We start from the raw sequence: 18,072 nt of genomic DNA, 5'->3' as shown, positions 1-18,072 counted from the left end.
ACAGCTTGGAGAAGCTATATGTCCATCCCTTTATGTTGATCCCTTCAACTTTGCCTGTCTTTGGCAGGTAGGTTCCCTTGAACTATTTTGGACAATATGACCCTCTTGCCCTCTACATGGCTACTGTGTACAATACTCTACACCAGGATGGAGTTAGGGCAGGCAAACTCTCTCATCTCAATTCAAAAATTTAAATTAATTTCATCTCTTTGCAAATTCCCAAAAAAGATCCATTCTTGGTGAGGTCCCAGACCAACATATGTGGCTCTCATTGCCCCCAAACTCCACCAAGCACACACACCTCCATGTATTATGCTCTTACAGTTAAGCTACAAATTGTAGTAGCCACAGTATCTGCTGGGCAACCTGCTCCAGCATATAGCTTATTGGACAGAGTACTTATAATAACACTTCCTGACTACCTCGTAAGGCCTTCTTAAAGGAAGGATCTTGACGAGAAAGAGGACCTAAGAGAAGGAAATAATAGATCTTTGGAGCAAATTCCATCATGCTTACTTTTCACACTTCTTACTAACCTCGCATTACTGGTTCAGTTCTTTGTGCTGCAGGCACAGCTGCAGGTGCCAGCACAGGCGGTATCACATGAGAAATTATAATTTACAGGGGTCAGTACAATACAATGGCAACTTTTTGAGGGTATTAGTTCATTAGCTAGGTAGAAGCCAGACTCTGGAATGAGCATAAAATAGTAAAGAACACAGACACAGAAATAGCGGGTTCTGCATAATGAAAGCTAGTAGTTGGTGCATCTGTGGTATCTTCAAACAAATATCTTACTCTTCACAAAACAAATTGTGCGTAAAGTGTTGGGATCTGAAATTGCACTTTTCATTAAAATAATGTCAAACACGATGGTTTGACATACCACGTGGTGCTGATTAGCTTATTTATATAGGCAGTTGACATTGTACTGTAGAAAGCAAATCTGCCATCCCAATCCGAAAATGTTGGGGTTAACTACTTGCGGGTAGCAGTGGAAATGGTGTGTTTCTAAGCTGAGAGAAGCTGCTTCTTACATACAATGATTTATCCTTTTTTTTTTTTTACAAGCAGTACCCTGCCAGAGGGTTGCAATGCTTAGTTTGGAATCCTGGCATGATCCTTCCGAGTCCAATAAAAAAAAACAGTAATGGGCTATAGCACCTTTATCTGTGATGCTTAAGACACTTCATTTTGTAGGGTGCACATTGTAAATTGTCGGCCTTAACTAAATATTGCTAGAAAGGGGCGCCATGATCTATTGAAAAATTGCAGTTGCAGAGGCTAGATTACATTCTACGCAACTCAACCTTTAATTCCATACTGTAGCAGCTGCCTCTGCAGGCGAGACTTGCACAAATCCGCACCATCAAGAAATGGGTCTTCCAAAGTGGAAAATGTATTGTGAGCTGTAACACGATATGGCTGAACTACACTATTCAAATACGTGACTGCAGTTAACAACTGTGAGACTCTAGTGTGGACTCACAACAGCTTCCAAGAAGACGGTCGACCAGTTAGGAGTATGGAGCATGTGGACCACACAGTCTGGATGACTTCAGACAGTAAGTAGACAAGCGAGTTTTCATAGCGCTTCTGCTTTTGGATTTATTAGCAGCATTCAACACCTTCGACCACGTCCGGCTGAATACAATGGACATGTTGCTTGAAGAGGCGTGGTACTAGATTAGTTTCATTCTTTTTAAACTGGCCATTTACAAGTGCTGTCTCTCATCCTCCCACCCTTTCAACTCATTCTTTCCTACTTCATGTCAATGTCTATATGAGGTCTTTTATGTTCACCAGCATGACAAAAAATATATTTTTTGCCAATTCCATGAAAATACAATTTGCCCACTAACACCTGCCAAGTGGAAAAAGTGTACTGATAAAAGCACTTTCACACATTTACTACTACAGAGCAAAGATTCAGCCACTTTACAGCTTAACTGATGTGAGAAAACAATGCATATTTTACCAATATTTAAATTTTATAATCAGTTGACCGACTAAAACAACTTGGGCCATGGCCAGAAAGCTTAGCTAAGGTGATTCCATTTTACTGCACGGATGTTACACCTTGTGCTGTACCTTTGTTTAGAACTTCCACACATGAAAAAGGCAACACGGTACAAACTATACATGCAAATCAACTGAATGTAGTATGGTATTTACTGTTGGTGGTTAGGTGTTGTAAGCTGCTCGAGGCAGTGTCGCTCATGGATCATACTCCCTCCCCACACTCACCCACAGTAATGAATAGCATCTTAGGTTCCGCACATCTGCATATATAATCTACAGATGTGTAAAGGGTTGTTAGAGAGTGTGGGCCTGGTAAAAGTTCATGAAAGTAAGAGTCCCCAGAAAGGAACAGTAATAAGAAGTACAATTGTGCCTTTACTCAATATAATGAGACAGTTATTGCAACAGAAGGAGACAGTAAAATGCTTCTTCCAGGCCGGTAATTGGAAAGTATTGGGGCAGCAACCTGTAGGAATGCATGCTCTCTGGTTCAAGAATGAAGGGTCCCTAGATTATAGTGAAAAACGCCCCAAAACACTATTAATAAAAGACTATTGTGTAAAAAGAAAGTGATGGATGTTAAAATGTAAGTGCATACCATCTAATGGGAGATCTCATCATCTGTAACTGCAAATGCCATGCCTGGCTCACTAATGCCATGTGAAGATGTTCACTCGTGGCGTCTCACTGAAGGGTGATAAAACAGGCTGCCACACCTTAAAACATCTGACAAAATGCTGCAAGCACTAGAAGAACAATTTAAGAATGAAGGCAGGGAGCCCCAACGTAAACCACTTCCGTAGATTAAACTACGAGCTAGTTAGATTGTCTTCAAAGAGTTTTCAGTAAAGAATTTCAGGCACATAGAATTTGTTCCTCAGAAACACTACGAATACATGCCTCCTTCTAAGGTGGAACCGGAAAGTAACATTTGTGATTTAAAAAAAAAAAACTGTGATGGAGACACCCATTCTGGAAACTGTTCACTCCTTAGCAGAACACCGACAGATGATGAAGGCCTCTGGCTTCTCAAAGAAGTCCTTTGCATGAAGAGCTGAAATGGTGTCCATACAATTATGCAGTAGAAATACTATTTTGAGGAATGTGATCACTGGTGAAAATTACTGATCAAACAACTGATTAACATTAAATTCTGAAATAAACTTTATAAATAACTTCTATTACCTTCCAAAGACAATTGTGAATGGGCGTCTAAGAAGACTGAAATGGAAAATCTTAGAGGGACAGGATGACCGGAATGAGTTCTTTGGCCAAAAAAAACTATCTCTATCAAACAGTTCTTTAACACATATAGAAAATTGTTGCAGTTCGGTCCGCATTGGAATCATGTGCCATTCTTCACCCAAAACTATCAATCTGACAAAGAACAACCCCTGTGTGAAGTTATGGCTTAATATGTTGACTTGTTTTGACAACAAATCTATAACTCCCAACGCGCCTATCCAAAGCTAAAGAGAGATCCCGAAACATGACAAGGTTTTTTAGATTTAGTTTTTATGTTTATGCGATGCCACTGATGCAAACTAGTAGTATGTTAGCTACATGGACTGTCTGCCTGATTTAGACCCCTGTACCAACTGTCAAATGTAAAAATAACTTAAAATCGATATTCAATGTCTTCTAAACAGCACTATAAAAGGAACACTACCCGTGAGTATCTGCAGTAATCTATATGAGTTTCACTACAGAATGGAATGCAAAAATGTATAACTTGCGGATAGATGCATTAATTGCAGAGGAACCTTAACTTTCCGCAGTTAAAACTGGTATAACTAGTGCAATGACCCTGGTTTGCAGATTCTGGTGGAATGCATGTGGCCATAGTCATATTTCTGCTCTGAATCGCACTACAACTTACACGAGCTTTCACTTCACTTATAGCCACCGGAACACTGGAACTGTTTGACATCAACACCCAAATAAAAAAAAATAAGAGATGAAGGCGCAAGGGACAATGTGTTCAGCAGGTACAGACATTAACAAAGACATTGCACAGGAAGATCAGATTGCTAACATAAATAGAGTGGTTTCATTTCACGTTAAATTTAGAGCCACAGAAGCACACCTGCAGGATTACACAATATCCCCCATTACAATTACTGGAAGGGCAATTATTTAAGATTATGGTGAAAAGGAAGTGTGCTGTAAAAAATGCTGATGGAAATAAAATGTAGTAAATTGAGACCAACACATCCAGTCTAGCATGTATGTTCCACCAAAGGACTGCATGCTTTGCAATTCCAAACAGAAGGCTCAGTTTGCAAATTTCAAGCAGAAATAAAAGTATTATTTCACTTAACACAAGGCCGCATGTGTTGTTCCAGCTATATGCACATTCTCCTTGTACTGGCTAGCTTACATTTTTTGGGGTACCATTTCTATTTTATTATTAACGTTTTATAAAGAGAACAATATTGCTGAACAGGCCAAACTATGGCAGTGACAAACATGGATGAATGAAAAATGCAGATTTACTGCAGAGCCACAATATTAGACCTATATGCTCATCATGCTCTGACATTACTCGTCTCCCTCCTTACAAAGTTCATAAAGCAGAACATAACCTGATAACAGACAGCAGAAATGGGCATTATTAAGACCACAGAGTAGTGTGCATTGCAAAATATTATTATTTAAAAAATACCGTAATGTTAATATGCTGGAATGCAAACAGGAGCTTGAGTTCAGTACCTGACCGGAACCAAACAACAACTTCAATTAGAAAAATGATTTGGAAAACATCTGCAACATATCAACCTTTCGCAGGATGGTGTTTAGTCAGCATGGCCAGAACTGGCCCATAATCTTGATTTTTGGTCAACAACGTAGGACATATGTTGCACCAGGTTTGAGAAAAGCAAAGGATCAAACGTTTTGTACTTCTGGAAAAACAGGACTGAATCTGTGTACTTCATCCCAAATAAATAAATAAATAGCTCAGGTGGTCTTCCCCCACTTTTCGTTTTCACAGTCGTGAAGTACCAATTCACCTAGTTGAAATATCTGCACGAAAGTGCATCACTCTGGAGTATGCGGTGCTAAAGCAGATGCCTTCCCTTTGGTCTCTGTGCAGTGCATCGATCATCTCCTTCAGCAACAAAAGTTATCTGGTTAATGGTTGGAAGGTCGTGTTACATCAAGAAGCAGCAATATGTGCATCGGTAGTTGAAGAAAATTGGTTTTGTTATTACAATGCAAACACTAGAACCCTACCTTTCAGTGCAGTGCTGGTCTGCTATTATAACTTTAGTGGCACTTAAGTATACAGCAAGTATTGTAAAACATGTTAGATCGGGTTAAAACAACGACTGCATCCTTAGAAAAGGTCCTAACTACCTACTCATAATTCCAACTCATTAGTGAAGACAGTGCATTGCTACTGCTTTTCTTCATGGTTAACCACTCTGAAGTCTGTTCTCCAATATTAAATAAACTGAATGTGCCTGACACATTTCACTATGGAGGCATGCTCCGGCCTCAGTCTGACCAGTCGTTTTCTTCTAGCTCGGATTCGTCATCGGAATCGCTGTACTCTACGGCAATGCGCCTGGAAAGGATGGTGGCCACATCATTTCCTACTGGTTCCCTTTTAGCTTCTTGTTCACGCTGTTCTTGTACCTTTTTCAATTGAATGCCTGTGGGTATAAAAAGAAAAAAGAGATAAGGTGGGGTATTGTACTAGCTCAATTTTGATGGTTTACCAATGGCCGAGTGCAGAGACAATTAAAAAATGTCATGTCACAACAACAAACAAAGAAAAATAGGACAAATATAGTCATAAGTAATAGGTTAAGGCTTGACATAGACAAAAACAAAGGTACTCTCGTGTTGTTGTAATAAAAACAAAGGAGTCACATGAGAAAATATTTCTAAAGTATTCTTAAAAAAAATATTTTCTTCCCCTCGAGATGCACTATAGCACTTTGTCTTCAAGTTTCCAATAAGAAACAGTAAATAAGAAACATGTAGGGCTATGTATTTACCCAGTTCAGAATGTTGGTGCTTATTGCAGCAGCCGCCTGTCAAAGAGTGAGGAACAGATAATGGAAAGGACTCAAGATGAGCAAACACTGCATTAGTTTGGAATTAAAGCATTTAATATCATGAGATAGCAACCTGGGCAGAACACGGATGGCCGCAGCGCCATGTCTTCAAACCATGCTTTGGGCACACTATTTCCTTTGTATGATCAGCAAGCCTATGACCCAGAGGTTGAGGAAAAGAAAGAAATACATTTCTATTTTGTATTTTGAGAAAAGTATTTTATCTTGTGGGATAGGTATCATAGTGGAGCTTCACTGGGGTTTTGAGTTTGAATATAATTGGTATTCTTATTTTAAGAATACAATGATGATGTGTTCCTCACCAGTCATTTACTGAACAGTTGCAAGGCTCAAAAGACCAAAGGCTTGAATGCACAGGGGTTCAATGTAGGTTCAGGAGGGCAGATTCAGGCAAACTTTTCATGGGTATGGAAATACTGTCCATTAAAATTATCTGTATTCAAATTTATTGGATATTGACATATTCAAAATCTGGTATGGATCCAACACCTCAGTGTTTGTAACATGGGTTCTTAATGGCATCGAGCTGTAGGACACGTGACATATGATGGACACAAAGTCATGGAATTCTACGCTATTCATTACATTATCACTCAAACTCGAAGGTCCAGTGAAGTAATTATTTTTTGTAGAATATGGAATATACATTCTACAGTTTCTCTAGGAGATTAGGGTCACTTTGTGTGTCGCTTCCGCTCAGAAGGTGATATCCCCCATTGACGCTACTCAGGATCAAGCTCATCTGCTCCAGTAATTTTGGCAGGATTCTTCCCTTACAATCATTATTGTAGCACTACATTGAAGATTAAACATTTCCGGTAATGCACTATTTATTAGACTTGGTGCATCTAAGTGGAGCATCAAGGACAGTTATGAATATCTAATTTGATGCATAATCAAAAAATTAGATAATTTGGTCAACAGTGAATATGTGCATGCTGGACTCCAGAAGTCCAAATGTAAAGGTTAAGTGTGAGGTAAACCACAGACAGGACCAAAATAAAGACTACAACAGGACTTGTGCAAACAAATAGAAGCTACTTTATTAAGCCCACGTGTGACCAATTATGTTGCATCTGGCCTGCTGAATAAAGAAGCATTGGCAAACACTTCAAAGGAGACATGAATGTTTACTTAGAGAAATGTTTTTTGTATAATAACTTGCTTCCATAACAACTTACTGCTCTTTAAGCCTTTATTTTAAAACAAGGAAGCACAAACCAATTAAAACCTAATCATAAAAGAATCTGACTCTACCGCGTTATTGCAATGATCACTAACCCATGCCAATGTTGGAGCAACCCAATGAGAAAGGATCTTAACTATCTGCACATCTATTTTTCTGGATTTACCAGAGATGGGAAAGTTGTTTATGACTTCTATGAAAATACCAATGATTGTGAACAGATCCCATTATGAATTTTAGTTCTCAAACACTAGACTGGAATAGCAGAATAATCTAACACACAGTGGGTGAAAAGCAAGGGCAAACAGGAACTAGGAGTAATGTGAAAAAGATAAATTAAATACATTGGTTTTGCCAAGATGCCTGTACAACCTGCTTGTCTGGCCTGGAAAACACCTAATACAAACAGTGGTTTGTGCAGTTATTACTTACACAGAAAAAGAAAAGCATTCATGGGTTAATAAGTAATGACACCCAGGAGAAAAACTAAACTGCTTCAAATGAAAAGGCTAAGGCATTACTCAATGTGGTTTCTAAAAAAAGGTTATGTACATTTTTTTATCAAAAATTTGCTCAGAGCTCATGTGATCACAAAATGAGTGATGAGTGGCAACTGTGTATAAAAATAAAATATTGGATCAATAGATTATTCCAGTCTAACATGTTTGATGTATTATAATTTTTAGTATTCATTAGATGATTATTGATCCCAACGTTTATGTCAACGATGTTTTGTCCCTGCTAAACAATAACCATATCATCAGGACTGGGGAGTGGAGAAACTTATCACATTTGTTTTTTATTAAAAAAAAAAAAAGAATAAAGAAAGTTATTTAGAGACATTATGCTGAAAGAAATCATTGTAGAGACATAAAAAAGAAAAGGGTAAAAAATGACTGGTGTATAGCTGAGTAGAATTAGGCTGGGTATATTTACTGAAGGCTTCTGATGGATTCAATTTTAGTTGCTCACTTTACTTAATAGTAATATGTAATTTTGTTAACTGCGAAATATTTACTGATTGATATTGTGATGCCTTTATTGCTCAAGGGTTATTGATTAGTTCATAAATTAGCATTAGGAGTAGAAAGAAGCTGAATTATACTCCTAGAGAATATAGAGCCAAAATAAGTATTGGCCCCTCATATCTGTAAGCCACCCTATTTCTCACACGAATAACGAATCACACCTGTAGTTAGATCATTTTGAAAAATACAAAAAGAAACTATGCTGAATGGATTTGCATGTGAAAATGATGATTGAATATCTAAAAGATTGGATTCAACTGCTAGGCTAGGTTTGCAATGTGCAAGTGGATTATTACAAATGACCCAAAATTGAGAGACCGGTTTAGTCGCATTTCTACAACTAGTGCACATCACTGGATGTTTACAAGCATTAATATGGCTTTCGAACACAGGAAAAAGAAACTGCAGGAAATTGGGTAATCTAGAAAAACAGATTCTGGAATCTGTTTTTTGTTACTAAATTTATTCTGAAAAAAATTGAAAACTGCATTGCTAAGTTTAAGAGAATTAATTCCAACAAGAACAAAGTACAGAAATATATTAAAACCTACAGCAAGGAGTGTACTTATCCCTACTTCCTTGAGGAATGTAATTATCATACCAATCAGTACAACCAGCAATCAAACACCACTTAGAACTGGGGAAGCCCCAAACAGAAGACAACTCTGCCAGTTGTCAAAGTCTGACACCTGGACTACGTACCCCAGTCACGATTTTTGGAAAGAACCCAGCTGGGTATATGGGAAAAATGGAGATCTCAACACCAGTACGTTCAAGCAGGGGAGAAAGATCACGTTTTACCAATGTTGGCCACTGCAGCAATGAAACTCTCAGATAGCATGATTCCCATCTTTAATTTGTCAAACATACTCTCTCATCTGCTGAAATAGATCTTCTAAGTAAAGGTCTATCTTTCATACCAACTGAAAAGACAGATTTCTTTAATTTAGAGAAAGAAATGTTATTTTTTTTCAGAAAACATCCCTAGGACAGACTTTGCAGCCAGCTCCATTATCAACAGTAACCAATCTACAGGCCTAATTCCCCTCTTTGAAAAATGTATCATTATAGGGATTTCCACACAGAAAGTAGGACATTAATTAGACTCTTGGAACATCAGCAAAGATGAAAGCATAGCTCTTAAGGCCCTCAAAAATAACAGTCAAACAATTATTAAGCCATTTGAAAAAAGTGGTGAAATACTGATACAGGACATAGATAATACAACACAGAAATATTGAGACAACTATCCAACTAGACCTAACGCAAACCTGCTAATAATCACTTACAAAATATGAAGAAAGAGCACTGGAAACTTAGTAGTCAGCCAAAATAAAATGGAATTCTTAACAATAATGGATTCCTGTGTTTGAATAACATCCATAAAGATCACAGCACAACTGTACTATACTCTTTTTCTGAGATTTAAAATAAAAAAATAACCACCAAGTAGACCTATTGTGTTCGCTTGTTGTGTTTTGCAATCCATCTATTTTTTCCTTGAGGACATTGCTATTTCAACCCTCACCTACATTGGACATAGTGGGGACTTCATCATAAACAAAACTGAAAGCATGCAATTTGACATGAAGCTGGAATGTTCAGTATGGTTAAACATTGAGACTTTATGCCACAATAGATCCCACAAAGATGGTATCCAGGTTATAACACAGGCGCTTGAGCAGCAATCAGAAATGGTACAATAAAAGTTCCTGAAATTACTCCTTAGAGTTGCAAAATAAATTACTTTCAGTTAGATGTGGAGTACCATCAACATATTCCATGGACCTTATTCCATTCCAAAATTCGCACTTGCAGATGTTAATAACCTATATTAGACACATAAAATTTTTAATGGAGGAGAGAGATAAAATGATGTTTTTGTGATTTGGGATAGACTGGTAGGGACCTTAAAAGTCTTCTATGAATGGCCCACTTCATCTTATCTGGACTCCAAATTCACTATGAATTTCAATAAGACTGCCATTAGTTTCTTAGATCTGTAAAACCAGTAGCAGGATTCAGACAGCAAACTGTACATAGGACATTTTTACATCACACTAGTAATCATCCCCGGACTTTGAGAAATGGCGTACCATTTGGCAATGTCTGAGAAAATATTGTTTTTTCTGTCAAACTCTTTTAAAAAACTTTTTTTGAGCACATATAATGACGGTATACATTGAAAATAAGCCATTATACACGACAACAAAGTGCTAATGATGGATACAGTTGTTTATGACATGGCTTAATAAAGATTCCAGACAAAAGTAAATTTGACAGTGTCAGCTCGTTAGGTGGGTAAACAAGTAGAGTGCCCTCTAACCCGCCCTCCGTGCCCATAACAAACAAACAATAAGCCATGCAGGAAGGCAAAGTAAAAAGGGATTCATTTAATATGACCGGTAAAGTGGTATCGGTTGGGTTGTGCGGGTTGTTACAAGACCAAGACGTTTTGAAAATGCTCTCCGAGCTGTCTGGAGGATCAAAATTAAAAGACCTTTAAAGCTCTCATGCGGGTTGGACAGGCAGTGAGCCAGAGGCTTTCTTAACCCCTTCGCTGCAGGGGTAATTCCCCCACGGTGCCGGGGGGGGGGGGGGGGGTCCGCTGCGCCACAGTGCTTGTGACGAGCCCAGCTCGTCATGACTCACAGTGGAGCTGTGCTCATGACGAGCTGGGCTCGTCACAACCCCACCCACTGATGAATTCTCACACACAGGCAGGGAATTAATTGCGCGTGGGCGGCGCGCAGCCGTCATGACGAGCCCAGCTCGTCATGAGCACAGCTCCGCTGTGACTCATGACGAGCTGGGCTCGTCATGAGCACTGAAGGAGGTAAAGAAAAGAAACCAGCAGTCCCATTTTATATTCATAATTCTAGTAAGAATCTAACAGTATATCTGCCATCCTTTCCATAGTTAAAGCTTGTCTAATATAGGGTGCTGTAGTTTTCTTCCAGGCAACCGCCGCGGTCATCTTGGCCATAAAATGGCGTGATTACTTGAGGTTTGGCATTTTAATGAATCCTCACCTAACCCCAGTAGTGCAAAACCCGCTGGAAACTGGAATGGGGTAACCCAGTATCATTTTAACTTATCTAAAATTTCCCCCCAGAATGGATGTATGATCGGGCAGTCCCACTAAATGTGCCGGAAGTCACCAAGTAAGCAACAACCCCTCCAGCAGAGATCTGTTGTGTTCGGAAATATGGTTTTGAGTTTAGTGGGATAGTGATACCAATCGAACAAGTCCTAATAGTGGGCCTCTCCAAGTCCCAGGGAGTGACTGTGTCTGGGAATATCTCTACACACTTTCTGCCATTGTTTTTCAGATATGGGGACGCCAAGTACCGTCGTCCAGAATTGGATGTGGTGTGGTCGATGGGGAAGCATTGAGTAAGTGTGAGTAAAGGGACAAAATTAGACCTTTGGTTCCCCCTGCTTGCCATACTAATTTCTCACAAACGAGAGTTCTCTGGTGGCTGCTTGCCAAGCCCCCGTTTGTAGAGCCCATTGTTTCAATTGAGTGTAGTGGTATCTTTTGAAATGGTATTCCAAAGTCTCATCAACAGTGTTCGAAAGTGAGAATATCCCATCCATGAAAAAGCTCTGAGATGACGAGACATCCCCTTTCCCTCTAGGAATCAAAAGGCCCGGTTGTGGAGGCTGGGAAGAAGGCAGGAGTGATGTGTATAGTGGTATCTGGGGAAGGAGAAGCAGTCCAGCCAGGCAGTCGGGCAACTGTGTCCAACACTTTGAGGGTCGTTCGTGTTGGAGTGCTCAGTAAGCGTTCAGTGGACGATGAGGTCATGGCTTCCAAAGGACATCCCAGATATACCGACCCACCAATTCCCCATCCATATGGAGCCAATGTTTATCCAATTCTCTTTGGGACCATTCTACTATAATCCACAGCTGTGCTGCTTTGAAGTACAAACAAAAGTCTGGCAGGGGGAGGCCTCCAGTCTCCTTTGGCAGTTGCAGTTTGTAGTGGAGTCGCGCTCTACGATTTTGCCAGATGAAGCGCAGGACCAAAGAAAGGAGCTCCATGAAGAATTCTCGGGCACCTCTATGGGCGGGCCTTGGAAGAGGTATAAAATGTGTGGCAGCACTGTCATTTTAATAGCATTGATATGCCCTAACCATGAAAGGTACTTGGGGGCCCAATGTTTGAGATCTAGTTTAATTTGACGAAGTAAAGGGAGAAAATTAGCTCACTAAAGGTCGAGATCTTGGGGGTGAGTTAGAGTCCTAAATCAGTTATTTTTTTTCCATTTGAAAAGGGGTCGTAAAAAGCAGTTGCTCCATAACGTGTGCCGGGAAGAGTCTGGTTTAAAAGAACGGTTTTATGTAAGTTCATGCGGTATCCCACCACCTTCTAATAGATAGCTAATTCTCTTTGTAGAACATTTAAGGAGGTGAAGGGGGCAGTGAGGGAGAGCAGCATATGATCTGCAAATAGAGAGATCTTGTGTTCTACAGATCCAAAAGGAATGCCCTGAATCTGTTATAGCTCGAATGGTCACTGCAAGGGGTTGAATGCTGAGAACAAATAAAAGTGGTGAAAGTGGGCATCCCTGGCGAGCACCATGACAAACAAAAAACCACCACTTGTGAAAGAGGATTTACATAACAAGAATGGATCATGCCAATTAATTTGTCGTGGAAGCCAAACTTATGAAGGGTTTGGAAAAGGAAGAACCAGTCCACGCGGTCGAAAGCTTTCTCAGCGTCTAGCGCTAATAGGATAGCTGAATTTTGTTTTTCAGTGACTTTTTCTACAGGTGGATTATCTGTCTCAAGTTGACATGCTTAAGTGCCTTGGAATGAGGCCCGATCGGTCTGGGTGAATCAGTTCAAGAAGGATCTTTTCTAATCAGGTGGTCAAAATCTTAGTATAGAGTTTTGCATCCAAATTAAGTAAGGATATAGGCTTGTAGGAAGCGCAATACTGAGGGTCCTTTCCGGGTTTAGAGAATACAGAAATTAGTGCTTCACTCATTGAGGGAGTGACCTCCTTGTTAATTACTGTGTGGTTAAATAGAAGTGTATAGTATGGTGTGAACTCCGCACTAAGTCCAGGGGGACTTCCGCGATTTGAGATTGGCTACTGCCAATCGGACCTCCTCCTTGTCTATTGGTTGCTCAACTCTTCATTTTGGGTCGCCGACGATTGGGGTATAGCCATTCTCACCAAGCAGTCTTGCTGAGCGGATTACCCTCTCCAAATTTGATTAATATATTATTTTTCATGCTTTACCCGCAGCTGGCGTGCTACCTCATTTCCCTTATAATATGTTAGATGATTAAGTTGCAATAGAGTGAACTCGCCTCTATTAGTATTGATAGCGTTTAGCTTACCCCTTAGGGCAGTGATATTCCTCTGTAATGTAAGTGTTGGTGTTTCTTTATGTCACTTTTCTGCAGAACGAAGTTATGCTTTGAGAGCCAATCTATCCTGAGTTTTCGTTTTAGTCAGGGCAGAAGAAAGGGGGGTGCATTTCCCTCTGATGGCAGCTTAAAAGTGTCCCTGGTATTGGAAAAATTGGTATCTTGGGGTTTATTTAGTTGAAAGTATTCTCAAATAGTGTTGTGTATCTCGTCACTAAAGAGACAATCTCTAGTAAGGGACTCAGGAAAGAACCAGCGACAGAGTTTTAGAGTGGGGGTCCCCGCCCTAGGGTCAACTCAACTGAGGCATGGTCAGACAACGCAATAAGGTGGAAGTCCACTGTTATAATAACCTGTGTTAAAGATTGGCTGACACACACATAGTCTAGTTGTGATTAGGAGCAATGGGAATGTGATAAGAAGGTGTACTCCTTAGTATTGGGGTGAGTCGTTCACCACGCATCCACCAGACCAATCGATCGCAGGGTAATGTTACAAACCTTTTGTGAAGCTGCCTGTGCATGCGCTGTGTGGATGTGTAATATCCATCTGTGGGTCCCGGATGACAGTGAAATCCCCCAAGAGTATACAACCTCCCTCAGCATACCCCCCCAAAAGCGTTCAAAATAACTGGAGAAAAGTGACCTGAGCTGAATTATGGTTGTAAATCAAGACAATCATACATAGTCTATCCGATATTGTTCCCTTCACCATCAACATTTGCCCTTCTTTGTGTCTGTTTTGCTACTAAGAGGGTAAAAATTGAGGGAGGAATGAAACGGAAAGGGCTATTCCACAGTGTTAAGTGGGTGCTGAAGATTGATAAATGGTTGGGTAATGCTTATGGCAAAGCCGTGTTTCTTCACTGTGCTTCAGATGATTCTCTTGAACTATATAGTAACACTATTCAGTAAGGTTTTTCCATAGCTTGTGTCTTTTACCCAGGGAGTTAAGGCCCTTGACAATCCAAGTTAATGTGGTCAATACTACTGTTGTGGTAGGTGTGTATGTCGGTGGAATGATCCCACTTCCTGTCCTCCCTCAAACCCTTGTTGATTGTTTCCTAACTAATCTTGTCCCTCTTCCTCCTCCTGTGTATAATAAAAAGTCTTCTGCATGGAACAATAAATAAGAAACAATACAAACCAAAATGTGGACTTTGTTACCCACAATCGAAAACCAGTTGAAAAATAGTTGGAATAACTGTAGGAGTGTGGGCATGTAATTCACAAACCACATGAAACCCCTATACAAAAGTAGCTAATGAATAAGCACAAAATAGTAGTCAGGAACATTAGTGAGCTATATAAGGCTCAATGAGCGTCTCCCATTGACCCATGGGAGTCAAACACATTGTATCCCAGGCAAATGTTTCCCCACTATGGGACCTACTGTAAAAACTATTTGCATACATCAGCAATGATTGGCAAGTAAGGGAGTCAAAGGTCCTTAAAAAGGTTGCCATAATGGATCGAAGTTGACTGCTGCAGCTGAGGGCGCCCCTCTACTCCAGTCTCCTGGAGTAGCTTTGTGAAAGCTAGAGTCCGGCTGCAATATCGACGGGGGTCTTGTGTAGGAGTCTTCCACCCTATCGGTAGAGTGCTCAGGATCTGAAATCTTCACGCCAAGCAGGGCCGCCGCCTCAGGCAGATCAGTGAAGTGTTGAGATGTTTTATGGTAGGAAAATGCCAGGCCAAATTGATACGTCCATCGGCAAAGTTTCTTTGTGATTGGCCTGAACTGTTGCCTACTTGCCAGGGTTGAAAAATAAAAGCAGAATGCCCCTGAAAAGTCCCTTTATTCAATTTTCTTGCTGCTTGGAGGATGTCTTCCTTTATTTTGAGAGAATGTAATATTGCTAAGAAATGTCTGGGTCACCTACACTCTCCCTAGATCAACGGACCTACCCTGTGGACTCACTCTAGTTAGACTTTAGGGCCCCCCTCACCCAACAGTTCTGAGAATAGCCCCGCACAAACACAGCCAGGTCTGGGACTTCTGCTCCCTACTCCAGGCTCCTCAGCTTAATGTTATTGTGTCTAGAGCGATTTTCAAGGTCCCCGCACTACAAAATCGTGGTGTGGAGATGCGTATTTAGATGGTTGATCGAGCTTTCTCCAGGTTCTACCCTTCGAGTGAAAGTTTGGCAAGTGTTTTCTAGCTCAAGCGCCAATAGAGTCTACAACTTGCTGGAGAGATACAAATTTTGAGGTACGTTGAGCTCGGAGGGTGTCTATAGAGGAGGTCAGGTCAGCTTTCAAGTCCTCGCGCAATTCTTTTTTGAAGTCCCAAAGAGAAAACAGGAGGTCTTTCTTAGTGAGGACCATGTCCCCTTCTTTGCGGGGGTGGGGGAATTGGGATATCTGAAAGTCACTTGGTTGAAAATAGTTCAAGCCCCTGTTCATTTGAGAATTGTAGAGGCGCATGATGATTATGATCTTCAATGGTTAAGTTCTGACGTTATCTCGTAATCGTCCCAACCGCAACCTTATCATACAACAAAGGGGTGAGGAGACGGTTGATTCTTCAGTAACTCGAAGTATCTTAAAATAGAGTGTAGATGGCGTGTAATCTGGAGTGCAAATAGTGTTTTCATGGATGCAACCAGAAATAGCAGTCAGTGGAGGACAGAAGTCAGAGGTGTTGCTCAGGCATTGGTAGAGTCCTTCAAGGGTCAACCTTTCAACAGGCGAGCTATGTCATGAGCTGGTGAACTAGCTGTAATAGAAACGTCTTAGTATTAAGGAATTCAAATCCTTATAGCCTTGGTCGTAAACTCATGGGCAATATGGTGTTGGGGGAATCAGGTAGGTTTTGTGCCCCAGCTATATCTGGAAGTGGCCGTCATTTTATGAAAATACGGTAGGCCTTGCATTGTAGTGAATGAAGAAGTCTTAAATCAGTATCCGTGGGTAGGCCAGACAGCACCTGGCCTCGCCAGCAACCGGAGCAAGCCCACAAAAGAGGCGGCATGCCCATGCAGGCTCCTTTGCAAAAGCCGCTGTAAAGTGCTTAACATGTTTGGGACCCTTCACAGTAACAGTATCACCTCAGCCACATCAACCTAAATGGCCTGCCTCTGGGCCAGGCAAGCCAAATGGGTGCTAAATGCTGACTAGGTTGCAGGGAGTAGATAGGACTAGTTGGCAGAAGAAAGGCGAGCTATAACACCTATCTGTTTTGACTTAGAGATGCCAGGAAGGGATTTTCCTATTGATCCCAGCACCCTTCTAGAAAGTCAGGCCCTAGCCACATTACGAGGGAAAACCTGTTTTGAAATTGTTAGGTAGGAAAGTGGCTAAGAAGCTAAAATAATTCCTATTTTTTCCCCAAATTGGTTTGGGAGCTCTATTGTTTTGTGTTATTTGCATTAACAATGTTGGCACCGCTTGATTTTAGCATGCACATCTCTGGGGACCAACTGCTGCTTGTGCCATAGCTACCAAGGGTTCAGCAGAGAATCTCTCAGAACTGCGTTTTGAACAACAGTGAATTTGTTGAGTTGGTAGGGGTGCCGCAATCCCATATTAATAACCCTATTTTGGACAGGGCCCTTTCTAATCTTCAGATATGTTGTAAATTTTCATATGTCTAGAATACTAACCCTCCCGCAACCCTGGGGTGTTGACTTTAGCACACGTTATGTGCATAACACACCAGCCATTTTTAGGGTGGCCTCCAGAAGCCCATGTTGTTTAGCTGTATACTCTAGAGTGCTAATGGAGTCATGCAGTTCTTCAAGTTATTAACGATTAACCAGCGAACTGTAAGCCTTTCTCTTGTTAAATCTACAAATCTGGGGATAATGTGTAAATTCCGTTAGTTCACTAGGTTTAAAATCTACCACTAAGTCAATGTAGGTCTTCAGCCAATTTGGGCACTACCTATTCATCTGTCTCAATGAACCTCTTTGGACCTTTGTGGCTAACCTTTTAAGTAATAAGCAATCTCGGGTTACTCTTTTCATACTGCCTTTATTTTAATGAGTTGTATTAGGTGCCCTTTTGTAGGAAGTTGGTTCTTTATATGATATACCACCAAGGGGTTATATTGTGCAAAGAGACCAGATAGTTCCCCGGAAGGGTACAGTGCTCAATGTAAACCCAAAGTGTTCCATTTGTGGTAGTGTGGTCGAGCAGCCTTAGGCCTAACACAGAGGAGTGTAAGACATTTGTTATGCACACAGTGATTTATAAATGACAGACAACTTAAAAAGGAGTAACGCCTTATCTGGTAGAGACATGATCTAGCCGCAGATTCTTTACCTTTGTACTTCCCGGCGTCAAGCTGGTTCCAGAAGATTTTTGATAGGAGTACCCGTGCGCGCCAATAGGTGGCATTGGTCGACTTGGTGTGACAT

At 40.7% G+C, this 18,072-nt stretch overlaps 1 protein-coding gene across 1 annotated transcript in view; it reads right to left on the bottom strand.

Moving 5' to 3' along the window:
- Positions 1–1,809: 1,809 nt before the first annotated feature.
- Positions 1,810–18,072, bottom strand: part of WASF3 (WASP family member 3) — a 203,307-nt gene continuing 187,044 nt past the window's right edge. Inside the window, exon 10 of the mRNA XM_078657113.1 lies at positions 1,810–5,678. Within this exon, the coding sequence (XP_078513239.1) occupies positions 5,521–5,678 (158 nt within the window). The 3' untranslated portion in view covers positions 1,810–5,520. The remainder of the gene's footprint in view (positions 5,679–18,072) is intronic.

Source organism: Lissotriton helveticus, chromosome 8 (genome assembly GCF_964261635.1).
Source record: "Lissotriton helveticus chromosome 8, aLisHel1.1, whole genome shotgun sequence".
In the NCBI taxonomy this organism is placed as follows: domain Eukaryota; kingdom Metazoa; phylum Chordata; class Amphibia; order Caudata; family Salamandridae; genus Lissotriton; species Lissotriton helveticus.
This window is presented reverse-complemented; position numbering and strand designations above follow the sequence as displayed.